At 37.1% G+C, this 26110-nt stretch overlaps 4 protein-coding genes across 11 annotated transcripts; 2 read left to right on the top strand and 2 right to left on the bottom strand.

Annotated features, from left to right (window-relative positions):
* ND-B14.5B (NADH dehydrogenase (ubiquinone) B14.5 B subunit) lies at window positions 1–1711 on the bottom strand. The gene is made up of 3 exons (XM_022065312.2): window positions 1487–1711; window positions 582–725; window positions 1–247 (listed from the first exon to the last, which is right to left on the bottom strand). Exons 1-3 carry the CDS (start codon window positions 1638–1640, stop codon window positions 198–200), a joined length of 348 nt encoding a protein of 115 aa, XP_021921004.1. The 5' UTR covers window positions 1641–1711; the 3' UTR covers window positions 1–197.
* Window positions 1712–1856: 145 nt separating this feature from the next.
* LOC110830410 (ras-related protein Rab-24) lies at window positions 1857–9340 on the top strand. The gene is made up of 5 exons (XM_022065311.2): window positions 1857–2080; window positions 3843–3931; window positions 4440–4566; window positions 6421–6568; window positions 7486–9340. Exons 1-5 carry the CDS (start codon window positions 1967–1969, stop codon window positions 7608–7610), a joined length of 603 nt encoding a protein of 200 aa, XP_021921003.1. The 5' UTR covers window positions 1857–1966; the 3' UTR covers window positions 7611–9340.
* Window positions 5271–14024, bottom strand: LOC110830409 (phosphoglycerate mutase 2). 2 transcript variants are annotated; one of them, XM_022065309.2, is made up of 5 exons: window positions 12930–14024; window positions 12594–12786; window positions 10869–11101; window positions 10090–10348; window positions 8210–9728 (listed from the first exon to the last, which is right to left on the bottom strand). In XM_022065309.2, exons 2-5 carry the CDS (start codon window positions 12691–12693, stop codon window positions 9556–9558), a joined length of 765 nt encoding a protein of 254 aa, XP_021921001.1. In that variant the 5' UTR covers window positions 12694–12786; window positions 12930–14024; the 3' UTR covers window positions 8210–9555. The 2 variants fall into 2 exon arrangements, with proteins under 2 accessions (XP_087207081.1, XP_021921001.1); XM_087350955.1 differs by lacking the exon at window positions 8210–9728 and adding an exon at window positions 5271–7630 and having other exon boundaries at window positions 12594–14024.
* A 133-nt stretch (window positions 14025–14157) lies between these two features.
* Window positions 14158–24463, top strand: LOC110830413 (uncharacterized). Of its 7 annotated transcripts, none has more exons than XM_087350897.1 (9): window positions 14169–14278; window positions 15614–15666; window positions 16210–16450; window positions 17250–17431; window positions 18232–18489; window positions 19438–19718; window positions 20509–20839; window positions 21681–21932; window positions 22633–24463. In XM_087350897.1, the coding sequence occupies exons 3-9, from the start codon at window positions 16255–16257 to the stop codon at window positions 23749–23751; spliced, it is 2619 nt and encodes an 872-aa protein (XP_087207023.1). In that variant the 5' UTR covers window positions 14169–14278; window positions 15614–15666; window positions 16210–16254; the 3' UTR covers window positions 23752–24463. The 7 variants fall into 7 exon arrangements, with proteins under 7 accessions (XP_087207021.1, XP_087207023.1, XP_087207022.1 ...); XM_087350896.1 differs by having other exon boundaries at window positions 15614–15770; XM_087350895.1 differs by lacking the exon at window positions 15614–15666 and having other exon boundaries at window positions 14158–14278.
* The last annotated feature ends 1647 nt before the right edge of the window (window positions 24464–26110 follow it).

Below are 26110 nucleotides of genomic sequence, written 5' to 3'. Positions count from 1 at the left end.
TTAAGCTTCTTCAAATGATATATTTGTACACAGTTGTTCAGGACACAAACAGAAAATAATTCATTTATTGCAAGAATTACACGAGTGCTGTACTACAGTTCACACTACTGTCACATCCAATACACAAATTAGCATAGAAGATAATACAAATATCACAACAAAACCTTAGTAAAAACTATGTACAGTGAACACATTCTTCAACGAATTGGTACCCATGGCCGTAGTATCTCGGCAAACTTTTTTCTTTCTAAAACGGGAAGAAATCAGAAATTAGCCATTTATTAAGTAGGATTTCAGGCTTTTGCAGCAGCAAGTATGAAGATGGCTGTCTTCTGGATTGTACCTCATCGCCATAATGATGGAGGCATCAAGTACCTCTGAAACATTCGTAAACTTCTACCATACTCTATGGCGCTACAACCCAGAAGACAGCCATCTTCAAATTTGTTGCTGTATGTAATAATTGTCCATTCGACTCACCACGAGACTGACATGGAAGAAGGTGCAAACATAACTGCTTACAGCTTGTTCAGATGTCAGGGTTATACACAGAAAGTGTAGCCCATTAGGGACCTACTAACCTGGATCAGGAAAATCCTCTGGGTGTCTTTCCAAATAGTTGCGTAACACAGCATCTCTCTCGGCCAAAACCCCGTCACGATACTGGTGAATTTGATACCCAGCAACACTACAGCCTACTACTGTTAATATGTAAGTCTGAATACCTGAAATACATTAAATAAACACAAGATTAGGCTGTCTCATAAACTAAAACTATTTAAACATAACATGGTATGATAAAGTATGAAATCATCTTCATGTCCTGAAGTAATGTATAGGATCAGATAGTTGATGAGTAAAATGAATTAAAGGCTGGTGTTTGATTCCCAGCAAGGTGTAACTGCTTTTCCCTTGGAAACTGAGGATTATCCCCATTGGCCCTGAGTAGACTTAATCTGTGAACAGAGTAAACATGGAGACAGTACATATCTCCAAAATGTTGGTACCTACCTACGAGTCAACACAACACAGAAGACCTCAAACATCACATTATAAAATTCAATTAATGTTGTTCCTTCCACTTAGTACTTTTAGATAATGAAAAAGTAAGACATTGCTGTTGTTGTCAAAGGAAATTAAAGTCCTAAAGCCATCTTGTTACCTGCCAATGTTGGCACCTAGGGGAGAGGAAGAATAACTCCTGATCATTCTCACCCTCAACACCAGAAAGCAGAGGACCAAGTTTGGAACTTTCAGGAACTCCTTTTATAATGCCCCAAAATGAACAGGTCCTATTGATTGAGTAAAGCACTTTGAGTCTTCTGTTGTTATGGTTCTAGTTTCACTGTTCATTCTTTCTATTATTGTACTAAAATGTTTTGCAAATAGTTTATGATTCTTATTGCATTATCGTTTATCTTTATTTATGGTCTCACTTGTGTTTATCAAACACATTTTGCAGTTATGTCAAAAAATTATTACGTACCGCTTAATAACGGCCGGCCTTGATTATATCTCATATGAGCTACAGTTACAAGACCAATAGCAGAAAGAACTGCTGGAGTCCACCACTTCGCAAGAAAACGATCAAGGCGATTTTCATCTCTTTGCAATAGTTCCATATTACTCTTGCCGGCCATAACTGCTAAAGACTAATCAGTCAAGCACTTGCTTGTGGTAATTACAGAAGAGCAACTGCTACAACAGAGCTCCTTCGTACAACCCGTGACTACTTTACCATTGATGAACAGATATTATACCATACGAAAATACCAACATACAGATCGGAAACGAAAAGATTTTCCTGTCACCAAATCGACCGATCGCACTTTGACAAACTGTCTATTCAGGTCTATACCAGTGGAATGAAAGATCGTATTGTATATTTATAGTAGTTATCTGTTATGTGATTCATGTAATGGATAGTGTTTTTAGTACAAACTATTGTTAATCACTTTTTCTTATAATGAGCAAAGTGGATTTGAAGGTTGTCCTCCTGGGTAGCACATGTGTAGGAAAATCTAGCTTACTTGAACGATATGTGTACGATCGTTTCAGAGGGGGTGTTCCCTATCAAAACGTGAGTACCCTGATTTTAATGACATTTCAGGAGTGTTTTCGTTTATTTTATTTCACGGAATTATGCTGAGGTACTAAAACAAGAATTACCCATCACGTTTTAGAACTGGTGACGACTGAGTTTATTCGTAGGAAAACGAATTTTGCTTCATCATTTGTAAAATTTATGTCATACTAATTTACATTCTTGTAAAAGCTGTTCAAAAGAAATTTTTGACTCTGAACAGAACCATATTGCAAACCTGTGGAACAAATATTTAGAGCTTTGTTTCCCATGATTAACTAATAGACGTACTCCATGGAATCTTTACCGTTGTTCAAGTAATTAAAAGATTCCCTGCCTTTAAAGGAACCTTTTTATTATTACTGTGCTGAGAACATGCCACTGTCATATCCTGAGCCAGATGAATCCAGTCGTTATCCTGCCACCCCATTTTTGTGAAATTACTTTTAATATTTTCCTTCCATTTACACACAGGTCTTGTGAGTAGTATCTTCCTTTCAAGGCAGGAAATCATATCTTATGACTGATTTGCGACAGTAAAACTGAGACAAGCTGTAGATACACGTAATTTCCTTGTTGCTTACACATATATCCATCATTGCACTTGCACTACGTTTTATTATTATCATAAAGCAGACCATGATCACTTCCTTCCACATCCTTACCAGTTCATGATTCAAATTTGCCCTACCAATTAATACTGTATAACCTGATGTAATAATGCAGCTACTATAACATAAGAATCGATCATGTATGGTGATTTAGTCCGGACACAAAACTGATGCAGGTTCAAACCCAAGATTTAGTTGTGGAGTATTTTCGCTTATATGTGATTTGAGATTTTTACGGACGTGAAAATGTGGATTGTGATGTTCTGGGTACTGGTGCTGATGCTGTATAGTCTTATAGGTGTCACAACACAGAAGACCACAATCCACATTTTTTTTCAACAGCATAGTTGTTTCCTTGGTGCACAAATACACTCTTAGTATTATTTTCACTATGATTCTTCATATAATATCCCAACTAACTTGTAATAGTACTGATCGGTTTACTAGTTCCGGCACAAAAGCCTGCCATTGAAGGCCTGGACATGTAGCTAGGATGGAGGAGGTAAGGAATGCACACAAAATTTTGTTGGGGAGATTTCCTGGAAAACAGCAACTTGGAAGACCAAGAAGTGGATGGGTGGATAACAATACAAAATTTTAATGGTTTATTCTTTGGAGTTTACTGACATTCCAAAAGCTTTCTTTGTACCACATCATGTAGTTGATTGTTGTACTCTGATCTGAGGTCATTGGTATGCAAGTGTTCCAACAATAACATTAGTTCCTATTGTTGTGTAACAGTGTCTGTAGGTCATAGTTGCCCTACAATGGCCTGATGTCTTTTTTAGACAGTAATGTCCTCCAGCAATGACCACAATTCCCACTTTTTGTATAACAGTTACCTTGGGTCATGCAGATTGCTTGCCTCCCAGGAAGAATGCGACTGACAAATATGGGTGGTCCTGTAAAGTGTTCACTCATGCTAGAATGTGAAGAATATCGAAAAACAGTTATGAGGACGGGAATTGGATGACACTGACTCAGGATTATGACCATTAGTGAGAATTGTTATTAGCAGCAGTGGTGAACATTCATGTTCTGTTATCACAGATTTCATAGGTTTGTCTTGATACTTGAAAGAAAAATAGTTCTTAATTTAATACAGCCTATATCTGTTATTTCCAATGAAATTATTTGCTTATCCACAGACAATCGGAGCTGCATTTGCAGCTAAGGAAGTTGAATCACATGGAAAGAAATTTTTTATGGGAATATGGGACACCGCTGGCAGTGAAAGGTAACTTTGCGGTTAACTGTTCTTCAGCGATGGGTCTCGTCAGTAGATAGTAAAAGTCTGATGCTTCTGAGACATTTGTGTGGGATGTGATTCAGATGTTTACTGCATATGAGCACTAAATCTCATTTAGTTGTCATAAAAACTTCAGGGTTTATGTTTTACATTGTTCAGGCAACAGTGGTGGAAAGAAAATTAACCAACAAAGAATTTGAATTCTAAGAAAAATCTGAGGGGACACAAAAACTAAGCCAGTATATCTGGTAAGTTGGTTGAAATTCGGATCAGCTACCTTCTTAATGTTTTGGCCATGTATTGTGCCTTATGGGAAGTCCAGTTTTTCCATGCATCATACTGGCATGTCACTAAATGATTTACCCCATAGTTAAAGTCTGGCTGGCATCACTATGAAATGGGGCATTATTATTGCATCAAGGAACTGTGGTAGCTCATTAATATTCTTGTTATGAGTTGCGTCTTTGAAAAGTAACTGGTCCATCCTGTATTTCAGGTATGAGGCAATGAGTCGTATATATTATCGAGGAGCTAAGGCAGCCATAGTATGCTATGACATCACTGATCGGCCATCTTGGGACAAAGCAGATTTCTGGATAAATGAACTTAGAAGAATTGAAGAGGTAAAAAATTTGTTGGTAGTCAAACTCAGTGGCTTGTGAAGTGATGAGCAACCCGTGGCTTGTGGGTCACACATTGCTCGCCAGACTTTACAGTATGGTGCACAGTGTAGGAGTAAGGCCCATTTTGTTTTAATAACGTATATTTTAAATGTGAAATCAATTTAGGAGGAAGCTTCATTTGGGTACAGATGTCAGTAAACTCCTGGCAGACCACTGTTGACTGTGGAATATGAATTGGAAGATGTACCGTTTTCTTTTTCCCATATGAGACTGTATATTTTTTGTATTATTTATTTATTTATGCCTTATTTATAGATGCTGTCAAAAGCTTAGACATTATAGCATCAAATTATGGGATCATCAGTGAAAATGAATTGGAAAGGAAATGGAAGTAATCATGGCATGATTTAGAGTCCTATATTGGCATTTGCCTGGAGAGACTGAGTAAGACCATGAACCTTTGGGGTTTAAGTCTGTTTAGGCTGATATTGAACCCCAGACCTTCTAAATATGAAGTAGAAACACTAACCACTTGACTTCAGTATTTGGTCTGATGCTGGGTATTTAGAACCTTCAGTCATTGAAATTGTTAAGATAAATGTAACTGTTCATGAATTATAAGAATTGTCATCACTCTTGAATAAAAAATGTAAAGATTTATTCTGTGAAAATTGGATAAATGTTATTCTGAAGCTGTTATCGACTTTATCAGTGCACACCAACAAACTCTATTTTGAAATACTTACATTCATTGAAGTTGAAGATACAAATAAGTTTATTACAAGCATAAGTAATAGTAATATAGTTTTGAAAACAAACCTGTAACCGTGAGCCAATTTCACCAGCGGAAAACAAAACAGATATTATTTCATAATATTTGTACGTACATCGAGTTAACTGCCTTCAAGTTGATTTTTCTTGGATGGTCCCTGACACTGAGAACTTGTCATGGTTGAGCTTCTCATTTATATTCATCCATATTGTCTGAAAAATGTCAGTTTTATAACAAGACCAGTTGCCAGTAGGATCAGTAAATTTTGTAAAACAGTTACGTATGTGCAGACACATATCAATTACCCATTTCTGAACATATCTTTGTAACTGTTAATTGAATCTAGTAGTCGCTTAACAAAACTGATTTGTCCACAGTCTAGCAGTTTGCTTTGTTCTCACCATTAACCTCGTAGGTGCAGCATATAGATTCCTGGGCTCTGTGTGTACATACAGATTTAATTGGAATTTAAATTGTTCTGTAGTATAACATGTTACTAAATACAGTGTATTTATCATATTTTTAAGCTAAAAACTCAAAATTCTCTATGGTTGAGAATGAACACAATTACCTGCCATACGAAGTTTCATAATAATCAGTCTTCATGTACACAGCTACTGTACATTTGTTTTCAGTTATTTTGATTTGTTTACGTGTAATCATTTATTATCCAGATTTAACCCCATACTGTATATTTACAGTGGCAGAAAATTTTGGAATACAAACGTTTATCAACAATGAGTAGTTTCAAATCAGAAAAATAAAAATGGCCCAAGGCATACACAGAACCATATTCAAAATAAACCTCTTTAGGAGACGTGGCACGAGCGAGTAAGCTACATCACAAGATTATTTCATCTGTGACTCAGTTTGCTCCAGCTGGTATCTGAGGCCAGAGCGATATATTTTATTTGTACGGGTCTCTAAGTGGGGACAACTGACAGACAAGTGCAAACGGATGTGAGTTACCTGAATCTCTTGAGAGGCCGGATATGAGTTTACTCACTGAAATCAGTGCTGACTATTCTTGTTTTTAGACAGTGTACAGTGTTCGTGTTCTGTTTTGTTTCTTTTCCCCAAAGAACTGTAAAATTTACCTGGTGGGAACGAAACTGGACGTCATATCAGATATTTCAGAGCGAGCAGTGGGATTGGATATGGTCGCTCGATACTCAAAACGCATTGAGGCACCGTTTATTGAAACATCAAGCAAGACAGGAGAAAATGTTGGTGAGTTTAGATCAGTTCTTTCATACCCTGGTGGTGACATTTTAATCTCTGTCCTTTATCTACTATTCAATGACAGAACCTAACCTGTTTATGCTGAGAAGCTGATTGTCAGTCACGTGGTAAAGAAATTTCCAGCCCTGTGTGGAATGTTCATTAAAATGTTCACAAGGTCTGGTCACTGAGCCAGACAAATCCAATCCACAATAACCTCCCTGTGTTTTAAATATTTATTTCAGTGTTATCCATCCATCTATGGGTAGTTTTCCGTAACGATCTCTAATCAACCTGCATTTTTAACTAAAATTGTATGTTCATTTCTCATTTCCCTCATGCCCACTTCCATGCTCCACCCTCCTTATGCTCCTTGAGTAACTGAGCGTACTGTTAGCATCTCTAGAAGGGCTGCTTCATGGGGTGGGTAATTTAGTTTATGAAGAAGGTGGTAAAATGGTATACTCTTACTTACCACTAAAAAGAAAGTTCTGGTTAGAATAATATATAAAATGTGAAATATATCATTTTGTTGATTTTTCCTTTCAAAGGTGCCACTTCTCAAATATTTTCACTGTATTCTTTTCCCTCAACCATGCAAAACAAAATACACTTAGGTCACTTCTTCCTATTCTCTTATGAGATCTCTCTGGTGTGGTACTTGAACCCAAATATTTTAATTAAGCTCTTGATCAAGTTCCAAATCTGTGAGACGTAGATGATTCTTTGTGATACATAAATGGTTACCTGACATTACCATGTTAATTATTTCTTTTACAGGGCCTTTTATAACTTTTTTATTATTATTTGACCTGATGATAAATATTGACCTACACCACTGGGGCAGTTACTAATAAAATAACCGACTGTAAAGCGGAGATGCCTGTTTTACATGATTGGTAAAATGAGACTGATGTTCTTTGTAGCGGAGCTCTTCCAGATGATAGCAGAGGACTACATGTTGAACCCTGAGAACGTACGACAAGTCGAGGAAAGCATAAAGCTGAGTGCCCGTAATAAGCGTGGAAGCTGCTGTCTGGTGTCATCATGACTGCAGTCTGGGTCATGTTCCTGCGAAATTTGTAAACAGTGCTGAAAGTATTGATGGAAATCAAGTCACATGCAGACAGAACTGTTAGGAGTTTCTTTGGCTGGACTGCATTGTGATTTGTTACCAGCATGAAGTGTCTCGCTATAGATCAACATAAATCATGCACAGTATTGTATAACATTGTTACATTTTGATTTCACTGACATAAAATGAATTTTACATTGTTACACTGTGTAGAAAGTTTGCATATTGAAAGTTAGATTTATGTCATTTAAAACATTTTCATTATTATTATTGTTATGGCACTGTGAAATTTAATATTTATACAGAAAATCTGAAATCTAATTATATCGACCTGAATTTATAAATATAATGAACTAAAAAGCTATTATACCCGGTGATATTTGCTATTCAAATAAATATGTGAATATAGGTATTTTTAAATACCAGGCCAAGTATTGAGATAACAGATAAGCTCAAAATATTGCCCCTCTCTACTCGACTGATCGAATATGCCCACCAGAATAGTTGTTACACTCGCAGTGTTAAAAATGTTATAATTGACTTGCGTTTTCTTCTTACAAAGAATGAATAGACACTTTTGTAACCAAGCACTTTAATAAGGTTTTATTGAAAAATAATATTAATAATCCATTGAAAAATCATTGTAACCACAAAAATCTCTGTATACTAGATGTAGGTTAGACCGAGTTGACTTGTTAAAATATTAAATTTTGTTTTAATTGTTTGTATAGTTAGGTAGTGCGGTATGGTTTCAATCACTCAGGCTGATGAGGGAGATGAAGCATGAATGATCTAAAATGATCTTGTTCTTAAGTCACTTGTTGCATCTCAAATTTTTCGTGGCAGCAGGTTCGGTCGTCTCTTCAATTTACGAACAGCGAGTAGTCGTGTGGATGATGACACAAAGCAGAAACAGGAGAGAAGTTGAAGCTACTTGCAGAATTCACTCATACATAATTAAGAACAAACCTGATATTAAAGTTCAATTCAGATAATCTCACAGTCTCTTCAGTAATTTATTCTGTTGAATGAAAATTAAAACTAGTGCCTTATGTCGGTGCTACATCCATGTTCCAGTTTCTGGGACTGCCAGGGGTGTTTTATCTTCCTGGTCTCTGTTATGAATTGTTTTTGTGTTTATATTTAGCATGCTTCTGAAGTTATATTAAAATTAGATGATACAAAGTGTTTAATATATATTGTTTTACAAATATGTTAGTGTATAGGTAAAGTATTCCCAGTGATTAAGTATTCACCGCACCATGCAGATGTATGGGAGGTGGGGTTGTAGGTATAGCTCCAGGCATTCTTAGGCTTTGCACTAGATTACGTTCAGCTAAATTCCCTGGCTGCTTAACCTCCGAGGAAATTTTCCCAGTTCTTGTCGGATGTGAGGATGTAGAAAAGAGAAAATCATTTCTGTCTCTGCCTGCAATTGAATCCCACTTACCCATGCTCAGATATTAAAATAAGTGCCAAAAAGCACTGTGTCACTCATCAAAGTGAGCTGTTCAAGTGACTGGTGCTGACATCTGAGAGAACAGCAGCGAAAGATGACAGATGTACTTATTTTACAGAACATCTGGTGCTATATATGAGATTTGATAGTTATTGTGTTAAACTTGCAAAATTTTGTCAAGAAGTTTTATTGTATGGTCTCTTATGTATGAACTATTTTGTAAATATAAACATTTCAGTTTCCTGTTTACAGAATGATTAAATAACGTGATAGGATCTGGTAGGTAAGGGTTGTCCACTCTCCAATCGGTGCAAGCAGAGCTCTGCCTAGTCCAACCTACTCCTTTATCTTCCTCAGTTTCTCAGCTGTCTGCTGTATCTGTTCTAAAAATGTATTTATTTTCTGTCTTGAGGGCATCATCACAACTTCACCATGTCACAAATCAGTCTCCGCACGTCATCTTTATTTTGTCCCTGCCTCTCCGATAGACGCAGCCCTTGCTATTGCTTCCTTCAGAGTGTCTCCACTACTGAGAAACTTCATGGACACAACAGGATTGAAATCTGCGTCAAACTCGAAAATGAATGGTATGCCAGTTGGTAGATTCACTTTCACAATGGCTTCGTCAGATATTCCTGAAATGTGGTGGATTAGTTCATAAGTTGACTAATACACCGAACGGTTCAGTCACTGAATGATCCTTTGCACCATCAATTTGGTTTTGAGGCATTTGTGGTTGTATAATTGAAACTTGGGGAGCATTTCTGTCCAGTTTAAACTCTGCAGTAAGCATAACTAGCAATATTTATAAAATAGCATTCATAGCTGAAAGGAACTGACGGATACTCAATGTGGTGCCCACCTTTTATGCTTTCTACTGAATTTGCAGCTAAACAGTACTGCTTTATGCCACCAGGCAGAAGAGGTCTGCCAAATGAAGTACGTATAAGTGGCGTTAACTGGGAAATGAGTATATGTAACACAAGTTAAACTCACGGTCAATGTGCTTCACGATTCCTCGTAAGCTCGTGCCATGACAGACGACCAATACCCGTTTCCCATCCTTGATGTCGGGAAGAATGGTACTGTTCCAGAATGGAATAACTCTAAGCATTGTTGTCTTCAAAGATTCTGCTTGAGGAATCTTATCTCGTATGGGCATGAATTTTTTATTATTATGTATTTCGTTATAATAACTATGATCTTTTTCCATTTGTGGAGGAAGAATATCAAAGCTTCGTCGCCAAATTTGCACCTGAGAAAACACATCGCAGACACAGCGTAAATTTTTATCTTAAGTAAACGAAATAATTTACTGACTGACAATATAAACACAAGTTCAAACAGTACTGTTTGAATCCTATTCAGTCCAGCTTGCATCATGAATGAACTATTCAAGCCCTTCAGTATGCGACTCATGGCTGATGTTGTTCGGTCGGGGTTCCACACTTCTTATGGAGCACTTGTCATGTTGTCTAACAAAATTAAACTTTACAATAGACACATTCAAGATAAAATATACTGCTACAGCATCCAATGCCATCATATGTTCCTGAACGTTGATACCAGGATATTTTTGTGCCAGGCGGGCAAACAATATCTTCTCAGATACTCATCTTTATTCCTATGTGTTTTGTTTTTTTATTTTTCAGAGAATTTTAGTGTGCGCCCGTGCACTGTGTGTTAATTTTACTTTTCATAGAAAGAGCACAAAATGCCTGCCCATGTAAGACAAGTTCCCACTCCTTCTTTAGAAATGTGTACCATAATCTTACCTGTTCATTCCCATACTTGGCAGCCATTTCAGCTTTGTTGTATCCAGTTAAGGCCCCGTAATGTCTCTCATTCAGTTCCCAAGCCTGTATGACAGGTAGTTCTGGCTGCTTTATTTCTCTCAGTATAATATCCAGCGAGTCGCAGGCCCTCTGCAATATAGACGTGTAAGCGACGTCAAACTTCAGATTCTCTGAATTCAAAGCCACTCCTGCTTGCTTTGCATCTTCTCTTCCTGAAAGAAAACATAGTCGCCAAGCACATCGCCTTTTAGCGCTTTTCGCTCGGTGGTGGTGAGTGCAAAGATGATTGTTCTGGGTTGTAGCGCCATGTAGTCTGGTAGATGTTTGGCAACATTTCAGAGGTCCTTGCTGCCTCTGTCATAATCATCCGAATGATGGAGGCAGCAAGGACCTCTGATGTGTTGGCAAAGTTCTGCCAGACTACACGGCGCTACAACCTAGAAGACAGCCATCATCAGATATCTTGAAGATTTCTGTCTTCTGGGTTGTTGCGCTGTGTAGTCTGGTCAATGTTAACCAACGTTTCGGAGGTCATACTGCCTCCGTCATCAGGGCGATGAATATTCACGTTGGTTAACATCGACATCTACAACCCAGAAGACAGAAATCTTCATACTCACCGCTGTGAAAACCTCAAATCTTACATCAGATATCTTGCTTAGAAAAGTATTTTAATAAAGCTTTTCTCCCCCCCCCCCCAAAAAAAAAGAAAACAGTGTAAATTTTACCTTCCTAAATCAACATCTTACTAGTTTTGAATCTGCATAATTACAGTACACTGCAGCTGATGTTCATTTCTCTTGCATTTTTAATTCTGTATTCTAAAGCAAAATTAAAGAGTACTGGTGATAAAGCATTGCCTTGCTTCAGACAATTCTTAACAGGATATGCATGGAACTATTGTTTATTTACATGAACTTTACTGTTTCTTTCTTTCAACCCATTTTATTTAGCGTAACTACCCCCATGGACATATAAAATCCAGTGATCTCAAAATCTTTCCCGTTGCATTACCACTTTCTCCTCTGACATCTGCAGAATACGTAACATCTGTTCAATGGGTAAAGCAGCTGAGGTGTGAACTGAGGTAAGGAATGCATGGAGCTTTACCTTCACTCCCTCATGCTGAGCTGATTTAATCAAACATGAGATTTAGCTACAGCGATAATGAAGCGGTTTTTAAGTAAAGGATTCCAAATAATTTGCACACAATTTCTAATGTCCGTAATAGGCAAGCCCACTTTTAAAAATAAGTAAAGTTTTGTTTAACACACAGTTTCAAAGTTTATCACTAACCAAACGAACTCCACGGAGCAAAGTACTTACGAGAAGCTGGTAGTTGCTTTGCCGATCAAGAAATTCACCGTGTTCACATGGATCCGCTACGTCACTCCCATCTACGCCTAGGTCTTCCAAATGACCTTCGCTTATGAACTACAGAATTTTCCTCTTGCGGTCATTTCAGAATTAGCAGAGAATAAAAATAAAATAATTACGCACCCCTGCTCCATACAAAACCCGTATCTCTTTTTCGCTGTCAGATCCCGGGGCCCACCCATCCCACTCGACAATGTGCACCTTCGAAGCGTTAAACTGGTCATCGAATTTTCTCTGAGTATTCCAGGGCGATGCTTAAACTCAGGGTTAACCTCTCACCTTTATAAAATGCCAAATTAAAAATAATATTAGGTAACTTCTGCTTACCTTTGTCCGTCAGGCCTGAATCAATCCATCCACAAAACAAGTTTTTATGTGTCCATTCGCTCTCTCCGTGTCTCACGAAGACGACTAGGTATTTCGACATTTCTCACACTCTTTGTTCAGGTCTTCTAACGCAACGGCTTACTTTAACAGGTTTCGCAGACTTTGTTTATATGACTATTACTCTCTCGAGCTGCTACAGGCCAACGAAAATAAACCTTACTAAATATTTACACCCACAACATTCCCTATAACAACCTCGAACCGTGTATCTTATCAGGCAATATCACCCCCAATAAAATGTTTGTATAAGAATTAAGTTAATTTATGACTGCATACCACTGTCATGTGTTGCTTGTCTTCAGGATGCTGCTAATAACTAGTTCACGTTTTGACTTCAGTAACGAAATAACACGAATGAAAACGGAACTTTTCGACGTATCGGTCAGAGAAAGTTTCAGTGCATTGTTGGAGTTAAGCAGATTTATTTGAAAGAATGTTACGAACATGGATGAATGCTGTAAGAATATCGACTATAACGAGCCTCACCTTCGCTGTTGGGTGATGGGTTAGTTATTTTTGTCTGCAATTCAGGCTAGTTCATTGGTTTCTAAATCTGGATTTAAGAAATAGAAATAAAGCGATGTTTTTTTAGCATTTTTACTTTCATTTCTCAACGTCACTATCAACAATAAACCAAAGAGGTGTTTTGAAAAAGTGGGAAGGAAATTAGAAAAGTTCGGTATCTCCATTCACTTCGTAAATGCGATTTTCATGACTCTTCCTTCATAGTCGAGATATCCCCCGATTATAGACTTGTTCGCTGATGATGATCGGATAACAATTGGGTTCAATTAAAGTCAACTGAAATGCAATTATTATTCGTGTTCTTCGTTTATTCAAAAAAATCTCTGCATAGGTCATACAGCGTCGGCTTGGGAAGGAAGTGGTCACAGCCTGTTATAAGGTATTATCCAGTATTTGCCTGGAGAGACTAAGTAAAATAACGAAAATAATCAGTCTGGATATATGGACTAGGCACGAAGATTCGAACTGGAACATTCCGAATATGAATACAGTTCAATTTCATAACAGTTGGTATTGAATGGAAGTAATTCAATATAAAGTGTCATGTAACCGCAATGTTACCAACTACCAAATAATGATAAGCTATAATGATCAATTTCTACAAGATATAAAAATAACGAAATTTGTAAGTATTAAAATTGATAATAGCATATTTTGAAACGAACATACAACTCGTGACCATTGCTTATTTTATATCACGTAATGTATGCAGTTTATCTATTCGTTGCATCTAATCTCCGTCATTTGAATACTTTGACTTTGATAGATGCTGTTCGAATTCCACCATTCAAGTGGAAATTAAATGATACGACGATTTTTCGATAGCCGTACATTCTCCTATCGAATAATTGCTCATCACATGATCGACTTATCTATACTCCTTTCTTGTAATTGTAGATAAAATAACAAGGAAGTATACCCAGCGGAATTCCCAGAAATGAACATTGCTATCAGAAAAAAAAAACGACATGAAACTTGTACAGTCGTTGAATTACATGAAAAACTGTACCTTGATATATGTACACGTCCAGTAAACCAAGATATCCACATTAACACGGTGCCTTGACAGCGAAAATAGCAAAGACCTATTTCTCATCATTGTGAGTATGGAACTTCCTTTTCGAAAACTTTATGCTGTGTAATAAACATCACGTGAATTATTGGCCGCTACTTACGTATGCCAGGGATTCCCAAGTAACTATCTAGGTGTTGAGTGTGCAACAAAGGTGTGAGCTGTGTGTAAAAATTTCAGTTAAGAATAGTGATTTTGGCGCTCACTTAATAAATTTATAAACCTTAGATATGAACTGGGGTCATACGGTGACGTACTAAATGAGTTTTAAATGATCCGAAAAGAAACCTTTAAACAATATCATTACACTGTTTATCACTATAGAAGTAGTTCGACGTGGCAGATTTTTTCACATCATGATCGTCTATTATATTCTTATTTATTCTGAAGGGTTCAGGCGATGCTTGTTGCTGATTTATTTTTATTGATATGTTTACTTATATACCGAAAATAATAGATGAGAACCACAGAAACTGGAACCCTTTCGTTATATAACGTGAAATATTTTCGAACACATTACTTCTGCTTGCTAGCTAATACTGATAACAATACAAACGAAGTCGTTTTGAGAATAATCACAACGTTGTTTACCAAATGTGAATGCTTCTAACACGTATAGTTCAGAAGTTTGAACCTTTCTAGCAGGGTCACCTCTTGTCGAGAGTGTTCATTCCATCATTGATTCTTTGAGTGAAATTATATCACAGGGTCATGCAGTATAATTTTACAGAAAAGAAGTTTCAATTTTTACGTTTATGTTGTATTTTATATCGAAAGGCATTTAGCAACGCTAATGTATTTCAGAAAATTGTTATTGTCATACAGGCAGAAATTTGTTTGGTGTTGGCTGCACTGAGAACTGGAATTTTTGTGCGATGATAGGAATTTATATTTTCAAGTTGGTGGACAGTAATTGCGTATGGAAAGTAATGTATTAAAAAAGAATACGCATATAAATATACATGATTAATAGTTAGGTTGACATTCGCAACGAATGGATAAACACCAAAGAGGTTATGAGCCATTGTTTTGTAAAGTGTATGAAAATAATCGATTTGTATTAATGGCGTGGCCAGCACTTTGTTTCTTTAAGATCCAAGAAATACTGTTCTCTCTTCAATGCTTTGGGTTTCCATGTGATCTATTCCCGGGCTATCCTGATTTAAGCTGTATGTGCTGTTCTTTAGTCTCTCCAAGCATATGTTGTAACTGCTTTCAAACAGGCCATGACTGGTTCCCTCCAAAGCATAATTTACAAGCAGAATTCAATTCCCAGCAAGTTAGGCCTTTTTGCCGTAACGTCCAGAATGACTCTAGATCCCACCCAGTGCCATTCAATTGGTACCAGTGTTCTTACTTCAAGGATAAAGCAGCTGGCATGTAAAGAGGACCACTTACCTTCCTCCACTGCTGAGGGTAAGCATTTGTGGATCTCTACCTCCACTTCTTCTTATGTCTGCATGGAATGGTGCTGAGTTAAGCACAAGGACAACTTTACTTTTACCTTTACATTTGTTAAGGTAATGGACAACACGTTATTTGGTAGGTCTGTGTAGTTGTTTTCCTCTAGACCTGTATTTGCGAGTTATCTGGTTTCTATCTGCTACATTTCTGGTAATCCAAACTGGAGTCGTTACGATTTTCTTCCTTTTCATAGAATATCCTAGTAATGTGTGAAATTTAACAACTGTATAAAACACAAGACACATATGAAAATTCCTAAAAAATGGCATATATTTTGAAAAATAGGTTACAGTAAAATTCTCAATGTGCTTGTGCAATTCTTCACAAATGCCATATATTCATAACCTTGACCCTAGGTGAAGGTGAGTGGTCAGTTTCATGATTTGGATGCTTCATCCCTTGGGTAAGAATGCTTAGAAACCTTTTACATATGCAGGTTGTTGGTGCCCCATCTGTCTGTATGTCTCTGCTTTACATACCTGTTTGTGTTAACAGGTGTGATTTGAATGCCAGTAGAAGGATAGCTGTAGCAGAAACAAAATGGCAGAATCTGCCGAAAAGGAAACGTGGCATGAGGAAGCTAAAGAAGAGCAGCAGTGGTATTACGAGTTATTTGGGGATAGAGACTGGGATTCTTACAAGGAAGTTGAGATGGAATATCTGGAAAGAAATGTGGGGCATGCCATATATGGTCCTCCGGAGAAGCTTCCAGATGAACGTACAAATGGCAACACGGGTAATGATTGTTAATTTATTTGGTTTAGACCCATCTCAGCTGCTGTAGTTATGTGCGGTAGGCCACAGAATGTGTCTCTTCCCCCTTTGTGTCATTCTGTTGCAAGTAAACCACTCAGTAACTGCTGTTTTTATTTTTCATTTTAAAGTTTGTCTAATTATTACTTCCCAGTTTTACTTATAATATTTTGTCCTCTTGAAAGTTCTTGTAGGAGAGAAACACCATGTTTCTTTTTACTACTGGGGAGCATATATAGTGTTCTGACAATAAACACTTTCTTTTCTTGTTGATATTTACGTATTGGCAGGTGACCGAAACAGTTTTATAGATTATCTTTAATTACTGGGATTTCAGGTTATCACGGCAGTGAGAGTGGAGATGGCTGTCTTCTGGATTGTAGCACCATGTAGTCTGGTAGAAGTTTACCAGTGTTTCAGAGGCCCTTCCTGACTCCTTCATCAGGATGGAGGCAGCAAGTAACTGAAATGTTGGTAAATGTCTACCATACCACATGGTGCTACAGCCCAGAACACAGCCATACAGCCATCTTTATTTATTCTAAATTAAGGTAGAGTCTTTGTACTGAAGTACAGCGTGTATCAGTACCTGAAAGTTTGTATATACTGTAACTTTAATGTGGCTGTCTTCTGGGATGTTGTACCATGTAGTCTGATGGAAATTAACCAACATTTCAGAGGTGCCAATACCAGACTTTATTGCACGACATCCCGAGAGACAGTCATCTTCGTGCTGCTGTGATAACCTGAAACCTCGCCTACTGTAACTTGTTTTTGTACAGGTTACGAAACAGAAGAGCTGGAACACATTCGCAAGGTTTGTGCCACAATCAAAAAGCATGGCAGGAATTTGTCCAAGTGCAATGACTCAGATATATTGATGTCCGTGATATTTGTGTGCTTGAACGTCGAGGAACGTTCACGTCGAGTGGCTGTATTCAGAATCCCAAGATATGACCCTGAGGTGAGAACTTCTGTCTTGCTTTGTACTGTTTGAATGATTGACTGTTACATGATAAATTGACGTGGTTTCAACTTAATACGCGGTTTATGATTGAGTGACGTTGAAAAATTGATCGTGAATGGCAAGTCATTAAGGATATAAAAGGAACTGGGCATAGCTTATTTTAAGTCATTATCATGGTATTTGATGAACGCCGTTTCTTTGGCTGAGATTTATCAAGGCTTTCTTTCTAGGCCCATAGTTTTATTGCTGGCTAATAAGACAGGATTTTTATTGCGTCTTCTGTTTATATTATAAAGTAAGGGTTACATCCTAGCATTTACCTATTTCATGTCAAATAATGCTTTTAGAACTGTTCAAAAGGATCTCATCTTTGACCTAGTGTTGTTGTAGTGTAATAGTAAAAGCGTTTTTTGAGGAATATGCTCTTCTCTCCCCCCCCCTCCCCCTCCCCCTCCCCCAATAAGCTGTTATTGATCCACGAGACCACATGGCATCAAGAACCGATAAGACGTAATCTAATGTCTTCACTGCCATGAGAACCTCAAGGCTGACATTCATACTTTTTGCATTTCTGGCCATAAGATGTGAGGCTTGTGCTTCATGTGCTGCTGTTGCTGCCTCCCCTCCCCCTTCCGTCTGTTGTTTTCATGTCGTTTTCCATAGGTTCTTAGTCCTAATAGCCAGAATATCATTCTGTTTGCCTTCACTAAAATTCTTTCCTTTCTTAAACTTATGGAATTAACTGTACTTGTGTACAATCTTGTTGAAGCACACGAGACTCCTTTGTGTGATTTGAGGCACTTCAAATGTTTCTCCAGGATAAATCAAAACAGTGTCTGGACCAGTTTGTGGACCAGAATTGTCGTGTGTACGAAGACTGGGATGACTTCCTCAGCAACAATCTGTTGCCCAAGTGTACCTACTGCTATCCAGCTGGAGGTGTTTATGATGGTGATGAGAATGATAAAGTTCTGCTGGGATTTGGCAAGACCCCAGCAAGTAAAGCTGTGAGCAAAGTATTTTCAGTGCTGGATACAGCCAGCACAGTAGTAACGGTGAGTTTCTGTAGCTGGGGTATCTCATAACCCTCTTATGAGTGTGAACACAGATTTCTTGGTTTCTGTGCCACCTGAAGAAAGAAACTACAAAGTGAAATTACGCATAATTAAACTAGAGAGGTTCCAAGTCAGAAGTCAGTGATGTAACAGCAAGAATCTGGCACGATATTGTGTCATTAAATCTTATGGTAAGTAGCTCTTTAAAACCTCGTAGTAACTGTGTACCATCTACTTTAACAGTCATTAAGTCAGAATTTTGTCCACGGTGTGTTTGTAAGTTCCGTACGAGTCTTTAAGTAAACAGCGATGTTTTCCCTAAACAGCCTTAATTAAGCCAATGTCTGTAATGGAGATGCTTTGTGTTTTGTTTGAAGTAGGAACTGAATTTGTAAATATCTGGATGAGGTTTGGCTTCAGAGTGCTAAGAGTTTTGCAGCTTGTCTCTTATCACAATGACTGTAGCTGTCATTTTGTTACTGACATTTAAAGGATTGAAGAGTTGGTACAAGGGTAATATCAGATGGTTCGTAGGAAGAATTAGTTGTGAGAATGCAAAGGGGATGGAATGAGAGGTCAACATTGTGCAGTAAACTATGTAGCTGGCGGTGTTGGAACTTTTGCTTCTGTTATGTGGCATTTGGTTGGTTGCCTCAGTAGTTAGCTTAACTTTTTAAAGCCCATGGTAACTACGTGTTCCACCTGCTTCAACAATCAGTAATGCTGCATTTTGTATTCTCAGAATAAACAGTAATTGTTTACTTAAACAGCATTAACCAGTTAATCTTTGGAATGGTGAAGCTTTGTGTTTTCTCTTTGAGGTATGGGCTGAATTATTAGATGTTATTCAGATGAACTTTGGCTTCAAAGGGCTAAATGAAATGTAATGTTATTTTGTTGATTGATGAATTGAAACTGCACCGGATGATGAATGTGGATACTTGACAGGTTGGTAGTATGGTAGTGACTGGGGCTGCAATGTTTGCCGCTGTGGCACCTGCTGTCATAACAGCAGCCACTGTTGCAAGCATCGCGACAGGCGCATATGGAGTCTGCAGGGGTACAGCTACATTAGCTGACAGGGGCAAGCACAAACAGAGTGTTGGTGTGACAGATGCAGAAGCTCGGAACTGCTGGCTGTCTGTCGCTGGTAGCTCATTGGGAGTAGCTTCAGGGCAGGCTGTCCGAGCCCTTACCAATATGACGCAGAATGGACAAGTTCTTTCCAAGTAAGAAACAGAATCACTGTAGCACCAACACGTTTTCTTAATATAGTTTTCCTTTTAACCTCCTCTAAGGTGAGTTGGCCATATGAGCCGTGACTGTTTAGGTACAGACTAAGTACATCCTGAGTAAAAAGCGAATTTCAAGTAGTTCATTGTGTGTTACTTGGACAAGTGTATAATGAGGCTGTTATGTTATTTTGTCTGTCTACATTTTATACCCCAAATGAATTAATATTTGTTGAAGCTTTATGTGGGGTCTACATTTAAAGTTAATGAATGCATTTGCTGTGGTCTGTATCTGCCCACAATAACCCCTGCTTTAAATTCCTCTGATTATGTTCAAACAATTTTTAAAAAATTGCTTATCACATAAAGTGTGGTTGCGTGACATAAGATATGGTTCCTTGGTGCTTTTAACTTTTATGTGGAACACTTTTTGGTGTTGTGTAGTTTAAGTACAAGGTATATTTTATACTTCATTGCAGTGTATAATGTTAATAAGATTTTTCAGCAGTAGATTAGTATCTGTAATAAACGATCCTGAAGCTCAGTGAAAGATGCAGAATAATAAAGAATAGATCTAGAAACGTTTCATTCTTTTTATTCCTATTTAGGTCATTTTGTGCTGTATTTATATCCTTTCCTGGGGGTAAAGTGCGGCTGGGGCATGACGCTGACCACTCACCCCTATCTACAACCAAGGTTAAGAATGAGTAGGAGCTGTATTCCTCTACCCCTCAAGTGCCTACATGGCGTATAGTGGGCCAGCTTTTTTATTCATGTCTCATTTCAGAGCTGGCCGAATTATGGTGAATACCCTCAATTATGGCTCGCTGGCCGTGAATGGACTTGGATTGGTAAATAGCTTTGTTGAGCTTACCAAGAAATATAATTCGGATAATCTGACAAAACTCGAGGTGTTCCAGTTTGCGTCATCAGTCCTGTTCTTCAGCATGTCGGCTGTCAATATACGTACAGCCAGTGCCATCATCAAGGAAACACAAAATGGCATGATAAATAAGTTTGAGGAGAGCTTGAGGAGTAACAGGCATCGACGTATGTTCCGTCAAGTTGCCAAGCAAACTCGAGGCAAAGACGGAAACACCATGCGCGGCAATGCAAAGGTTAGAATTGTTGGTGTAATGGCAATGTTTAATTTAACCAACTCAGTGGTACAGGATTGCTGTTTCTACAATATGTAACTATAGTTCTTTGTTTAAATATTGGCAACTTGGGATTTTGTATGCAGGATTTCAGGTTTTCATAGCAGCGAGTATGAAGATGGCTGTCTTCTGGGTTGTAACACTGTGTAATCTGGTAGATGTTTACTGATGTTTCAGAGGTATTTACTGCCTCTTTTATTGCCCTCATGATGGAGGCAGCAAGGTCTTCTGAAATGTCAGTAAACTTCCAGACTACATGTTGCTACAACCCAGAAGACAGCCATCATCAAGACATTCTGTGATTGTCATTTTGAAGACCATGCCTTTTAATAGTTTCCAGATATCATTAAAGTTGTTTTCTGGAAAGCCATGTTTAAGAGGTAAGTAGAAAAAAAACAATTATTTTTGCTTGTATTGTATGTGAAGTGAATGTTATACAAATTATTTTTGTCAGCGCCAATCCAGTTTTATGAAACTTTTCCATTATTTTTACACAACTTAGGAGCAGTGTAAAACTGGAATATTTTCTCCAGATGAATGTGTTGGGAAAGTGTAAAGACATACCTTGCCCAAAACTGTAGCAGTAGTGCACAGCCAGACTGAAGTACAAGTATTTTGTGCACATCTGGCTGTTTCTGCTAGTGCATATCGCAGCATGAATCAGAAGTGTTATTATACGTTTAAATGCCACCAGTATTAATTCCTTCTTGTGAAACCACCAAAAAACATTTTGTGATATAAAGAGATTGCAAACCATCATACACGTCATTATTCAGTAGCACACAAACGGTATATGTTGCAGGTGATTAGAGGCATTACTCATATTGACAATAAGGATGACTTCTTTGCTGGTCTGGTGCGTGTTCAAAAGCAACTGAGCAAGAGTGGAGCAAAGGTGTCTTTAACAGATTCAGGATTGGTGGAAATTAATGGTGAGCTGCATCTGCATCCAATGAAGTTTTATGACATTGATAAGGTCCAGCGTCAGGTGATACTTGACGCCACCAAGAACCTCAGTGAGGGAACCTGGACCCAGGAACGGTTTAATAAGACGGTAAGGCACAACATACCACCTGTTTTGTATGGTTGCAAATAATGTCTCTTTCTCTGAGGGAAGGAAATCAATTGAAAATGTTTAAAAATGCATGAGAAAAAATTTGGATCTAAGAGGAGTAAGCAGGGAATGAATACTATGAGACAGCTGTGAAAGATCAGGGAGTTTTTGTCACAGTATGAACGAATATGTTCCATGTTTGCCACAGCAGTTGCCTTCTACCTACAGCTCTGATCATGCAGGCTGTAGCTAGTTTCTTTGATGTTGGTCTTCAGGGCAGTAACACTATGTGGACATGTAGGTAGAAGTGACTTTAGCTGTGAAGATAAGAGCTTTGTTTCTCCAAGCCTGTATCCACCTTCAAAGGCACACAGGGTTACAACTCAGAGGACCTACATCAACATTTTCACCACTGTGAGAGCCTCGATGCTCATATGGCTACACTTTCTTAACTGACAGAACTGTTCTGGTTCGTATATTCGATTTACATGATCCAAAAGTGACGTTCACTTAGCAGCTTTAGTTTGTACTTTCAATGTAGAATGTCATCAAATCTGTTTGAGTAATTTTGGAGACAAAACATGCAAACAGTCTTGATATCTATACTTTGAAAGCAGAATTCGTACAAGCTCCAGTATTACACATTTTCAGAGTTTGATGAGTCCGTTCACTTTCAGTTAATTGAAGTTTGTTCTTGCAGGTGAAAACATTCAGTCAAGATCAAGAAATTGTGTTCAGATCCCAGCGGACTGAAACTAGGGCAAATATTAATGAAGCTATTGGTTCGTGTAAGGATAACAAGAAAACACTTTCTAATAAGGAGATGGTGTCCAATATGAATGGGACACAGATGGATACTCTAACATCTCTCTTATGGGTTTTCTCAAAGGAACACCACAAGGAAATCTTAAATGTAGCACTTCAACTGTCAGAGTGTCTGGGTTTCAAACGAATGGCTGAATTCATTTGTGTTGTTCAGTTTGTGGTTGACTATGTCCAGCAGGTGTCGTCTGAAATGGAAGCTAAATATCAGGCAGATTTGCAATGTGCTCAAAGTTCACAAGGAGATAGTTTTAACAAAGCACAGTTTGACTGTGAATATGACATTCAAGGAGACAGAATGAAGCATTTTATAACAGCTGTTCTCACTAATTACAACACTCCAGAGGCACTCACATATCTGAAGAAAGCATATGAGCGCATATTTTGTGAAAAAGCAGATATATCAAGAAGTGGAGGTAATGCAGAAGATGTACCTGGGACAAACAATTCTTCTGCAGGTCCTCCTAATGGTAGCAATTCTGATTCTGAAGATGCTTCATCAAGTGAGAATGCTTGTGGTACGGATGAGGTTAACAAAACTTTTAAAGAAGCTGATGACGGTTCTCAGTATCTTTACAAGTTTTGTTTTCGTTGTGTCCTTTTTTTATTGTTTTGTTCGGTCTCTGTGTTGATGTATCTCATTGTGTCTTATTGTTTTTGTTGTGTCCTTTTGTTTATTGTTTTGTTCTGTCTCATTGTGTTGATGTATCGCATTGTTTGTGTGTCATATTGTTTTCGTTGTGTCCTTTTTTTATTGTTTTGTTCGGTCTCTGTGTTGATGTATCTCATTGTGTCTTATTGTTTTTGTTGTGTCCTTTGGTTTATTGTTTTGTTCTGTCTCATTGTGTTGATGTATCTCATTGTTTGTGTGTCATATTGTTTTTGTTGTGTCCTTTTTTTTATTGTTTTGTTCTGTCTCTGTGTTGATGTATCTCATTGTTTGTTGTGTCTTATTGTTTTTGTTGTGTCCTTTTGTTTATTGTTTTGTTCTGTCTAATTGTGTTGATGTATCTCATTGTTTGTGTGTCATATTGTTTTCGTTGTGTCCTTTTTTATTGTTTTGTTCGGTCTCTGTGTTCATGTATCTCATTGTGTCTTATTTTTTTTGTTGTGTCCTTTGGTTTATTGTTTTGTTCTGTCTCATTGTGTTGATGTATCTCATTGTTTGTGTGTCATATTGTTTTTGTTGTGTCCTTTTTTTATTGTTTTGTTCTGTCTCTGTGTTGATGTATCTCATTGTTTATTGTGTCTAATTGTTTTTGTTGTGTCCTTTTGTTTATTGTTTTGTTCTGTCTCATTGTGTTGATGTATCTCATTGTTTGTGTGTCATATTGTTTTCGTTGTGTCCTTTTTTTATTGTTTTGTTCGGTCTCTGTGTTGATGTATCTCATTGTGTCTTATTGTTTTTGTTGTGTCCTTTTGTTTATTGTTTTGTTCTGTCTCATTGTGTTGATGTATCTCATTGTTTGTGTGTCATATTGTTTTTGTTGTGTCCTTTTTTTTATTGTTCTGTCTCTGTGTTGATGTATCTCATTGTTTATTGTGTCTAATTGTTTTTGTTGTGTCCTTTTGTTTATTGTTTTGTTCGGTCTCTGTGTTGATGTATCTCATTGTTCTGTTATGTCTCATTGTTTTGTATGTTATTGTAGGACACTGCCACCGGGTATAAACCCATTTGCAGTCAATAATAAATAATAATAATAATATAACAGAGATTTTGAAAAAGATGGAGACCTTTCTGTTAAAGAAATCTGTAAGATTGCACAAGAAGTGACTGGTTTGTCCTTGAATGATGAAAATTCCTTCATATGTAGAGAAGGTACAGTCACGTTTGTCTTTGTCCGTGATCCTTATATCGAACCATTGACAGTAATGGTGAACAGCAACACGTGCACTAATACTGTCACTGCTAACATTATGTTTGACTAGCAGTTGGTAACGCACGGTGAGTACCATGCAATTTATGCCTACAAAAAATTCATATTTTTGACGCTGTTACAACCACTGCTGAAGGATCCATGTGTTTCCAGGAGTTTTATAATTTTTAATAATGCTTGCAAAGAAGCATACATTTAAGTTTTTAACGCCATCTTTTAACGTACACATTTATTATGTGAGTGTTTGGTCCCAGTTACTTTTTTGCTAGCTGGCTTTGTTTCCAACCATTTTTAGCAGTATACCAACATTTTGCTTTATTATGGCTGTTTGTTGATTGGTCATTCAAGGAGTCATAAAGTGGCTGTGTGCACCATTTTCATTATTAAATCATTGTTGACATAACTTTTTAAAGATGTAGGTAGACATGAAATTTGAAAATTTAGTTCAGTTATTTGTAGGTGATGGTATACTAACCCAAAATAAAAAATAATTTATTTTAATATATAAAAAAAATCAGTAAATAACTTGAATTGTTTTTTATAAGGTATTGTAGATGCGTCATATTGTGAATAGTATTAAAATATATAAATATTTAAAATAACCGTCAATCACAATAAAATTTAAAGATTAAAAGATTAAAATATCATATTATGTTCCCTATCGAGTTCCATATGTAAATCGAGTACTCGATAGGGTGTAAGTTCCATATGTAAATCGAGTACTCGATAGGGAACATAATATGATATTTTAATCTTTTAATCTTTAAATTTTATTATGATTGACGGTTATTTTAAATATTTATATATTTGAATTGTTTTATCTAAATATTGTATGAATATCGTGTTCTTGAATCCAGGGATTATTATAACTGCATGTTATGGCTTCATTTGTAGGTCTTTCATCATCCCATGTCTGATCTGTTCTTTGAACATTCTCTTGCCACTTTATTCTTTACTATTATTGTTGTTGTTGTTATTATTATTGTTATATTTTATGCAACGCCAATATGTATCTTCTTCTCTACTATAACCTTTCATACAGCTTCAAAATTTCATCTTCACTACTGCTTGAATATACAATAATTTTTCCCAATTTTGAATACTATGTGTGGTCAAACACAAGAATGGACAAACAATTTAGTTACTACAGATACAAAAATTTACATGAAACATCAATGTTTTTAATAAAGGTTACAAGTTGCACACATTACATGGTACAGTGAATATAGTGAAATGTTATTAAAAAATTATTTTACTGCATTTACCTTTGTAAATATTTGCTTTACCTATTTTTATATGTTTTTATGGTGGCAGTGTAATTAACGCTAATTAAATTGGTGATGCTCAGTTCAACTCTTTGTATAATATATGGTAAAGGTGAGACTGCCTCTGTGCCTTAGCAGTATTCCATTGTAGTGTATTTTGGTCATGGAGCCAAGGCTTTACAAATTTTAGATATAAGCATATGGGGTGAATAAA

This window comes from Zootermopsis nevadensis, unplaced genomic scaffold, assembly GCF_977971745.1.
Source record: "Zootermopsis nevadensis isolate Lab colony 2312 unplaced genomic scaffold, Znev_1.0 Znev_ptg000017l, whole genome shotgun sequence".
Taxonomy (NCBI): Eukaryota; Metazoa; Arthropoda; class Insecta; order Blattodea; family Termopsidae; genus Zootermopsis; species Zootermopsis nevadensis.
This window is presented reverse-complemented; position numbering and strand designations above follow the sequence as displayed.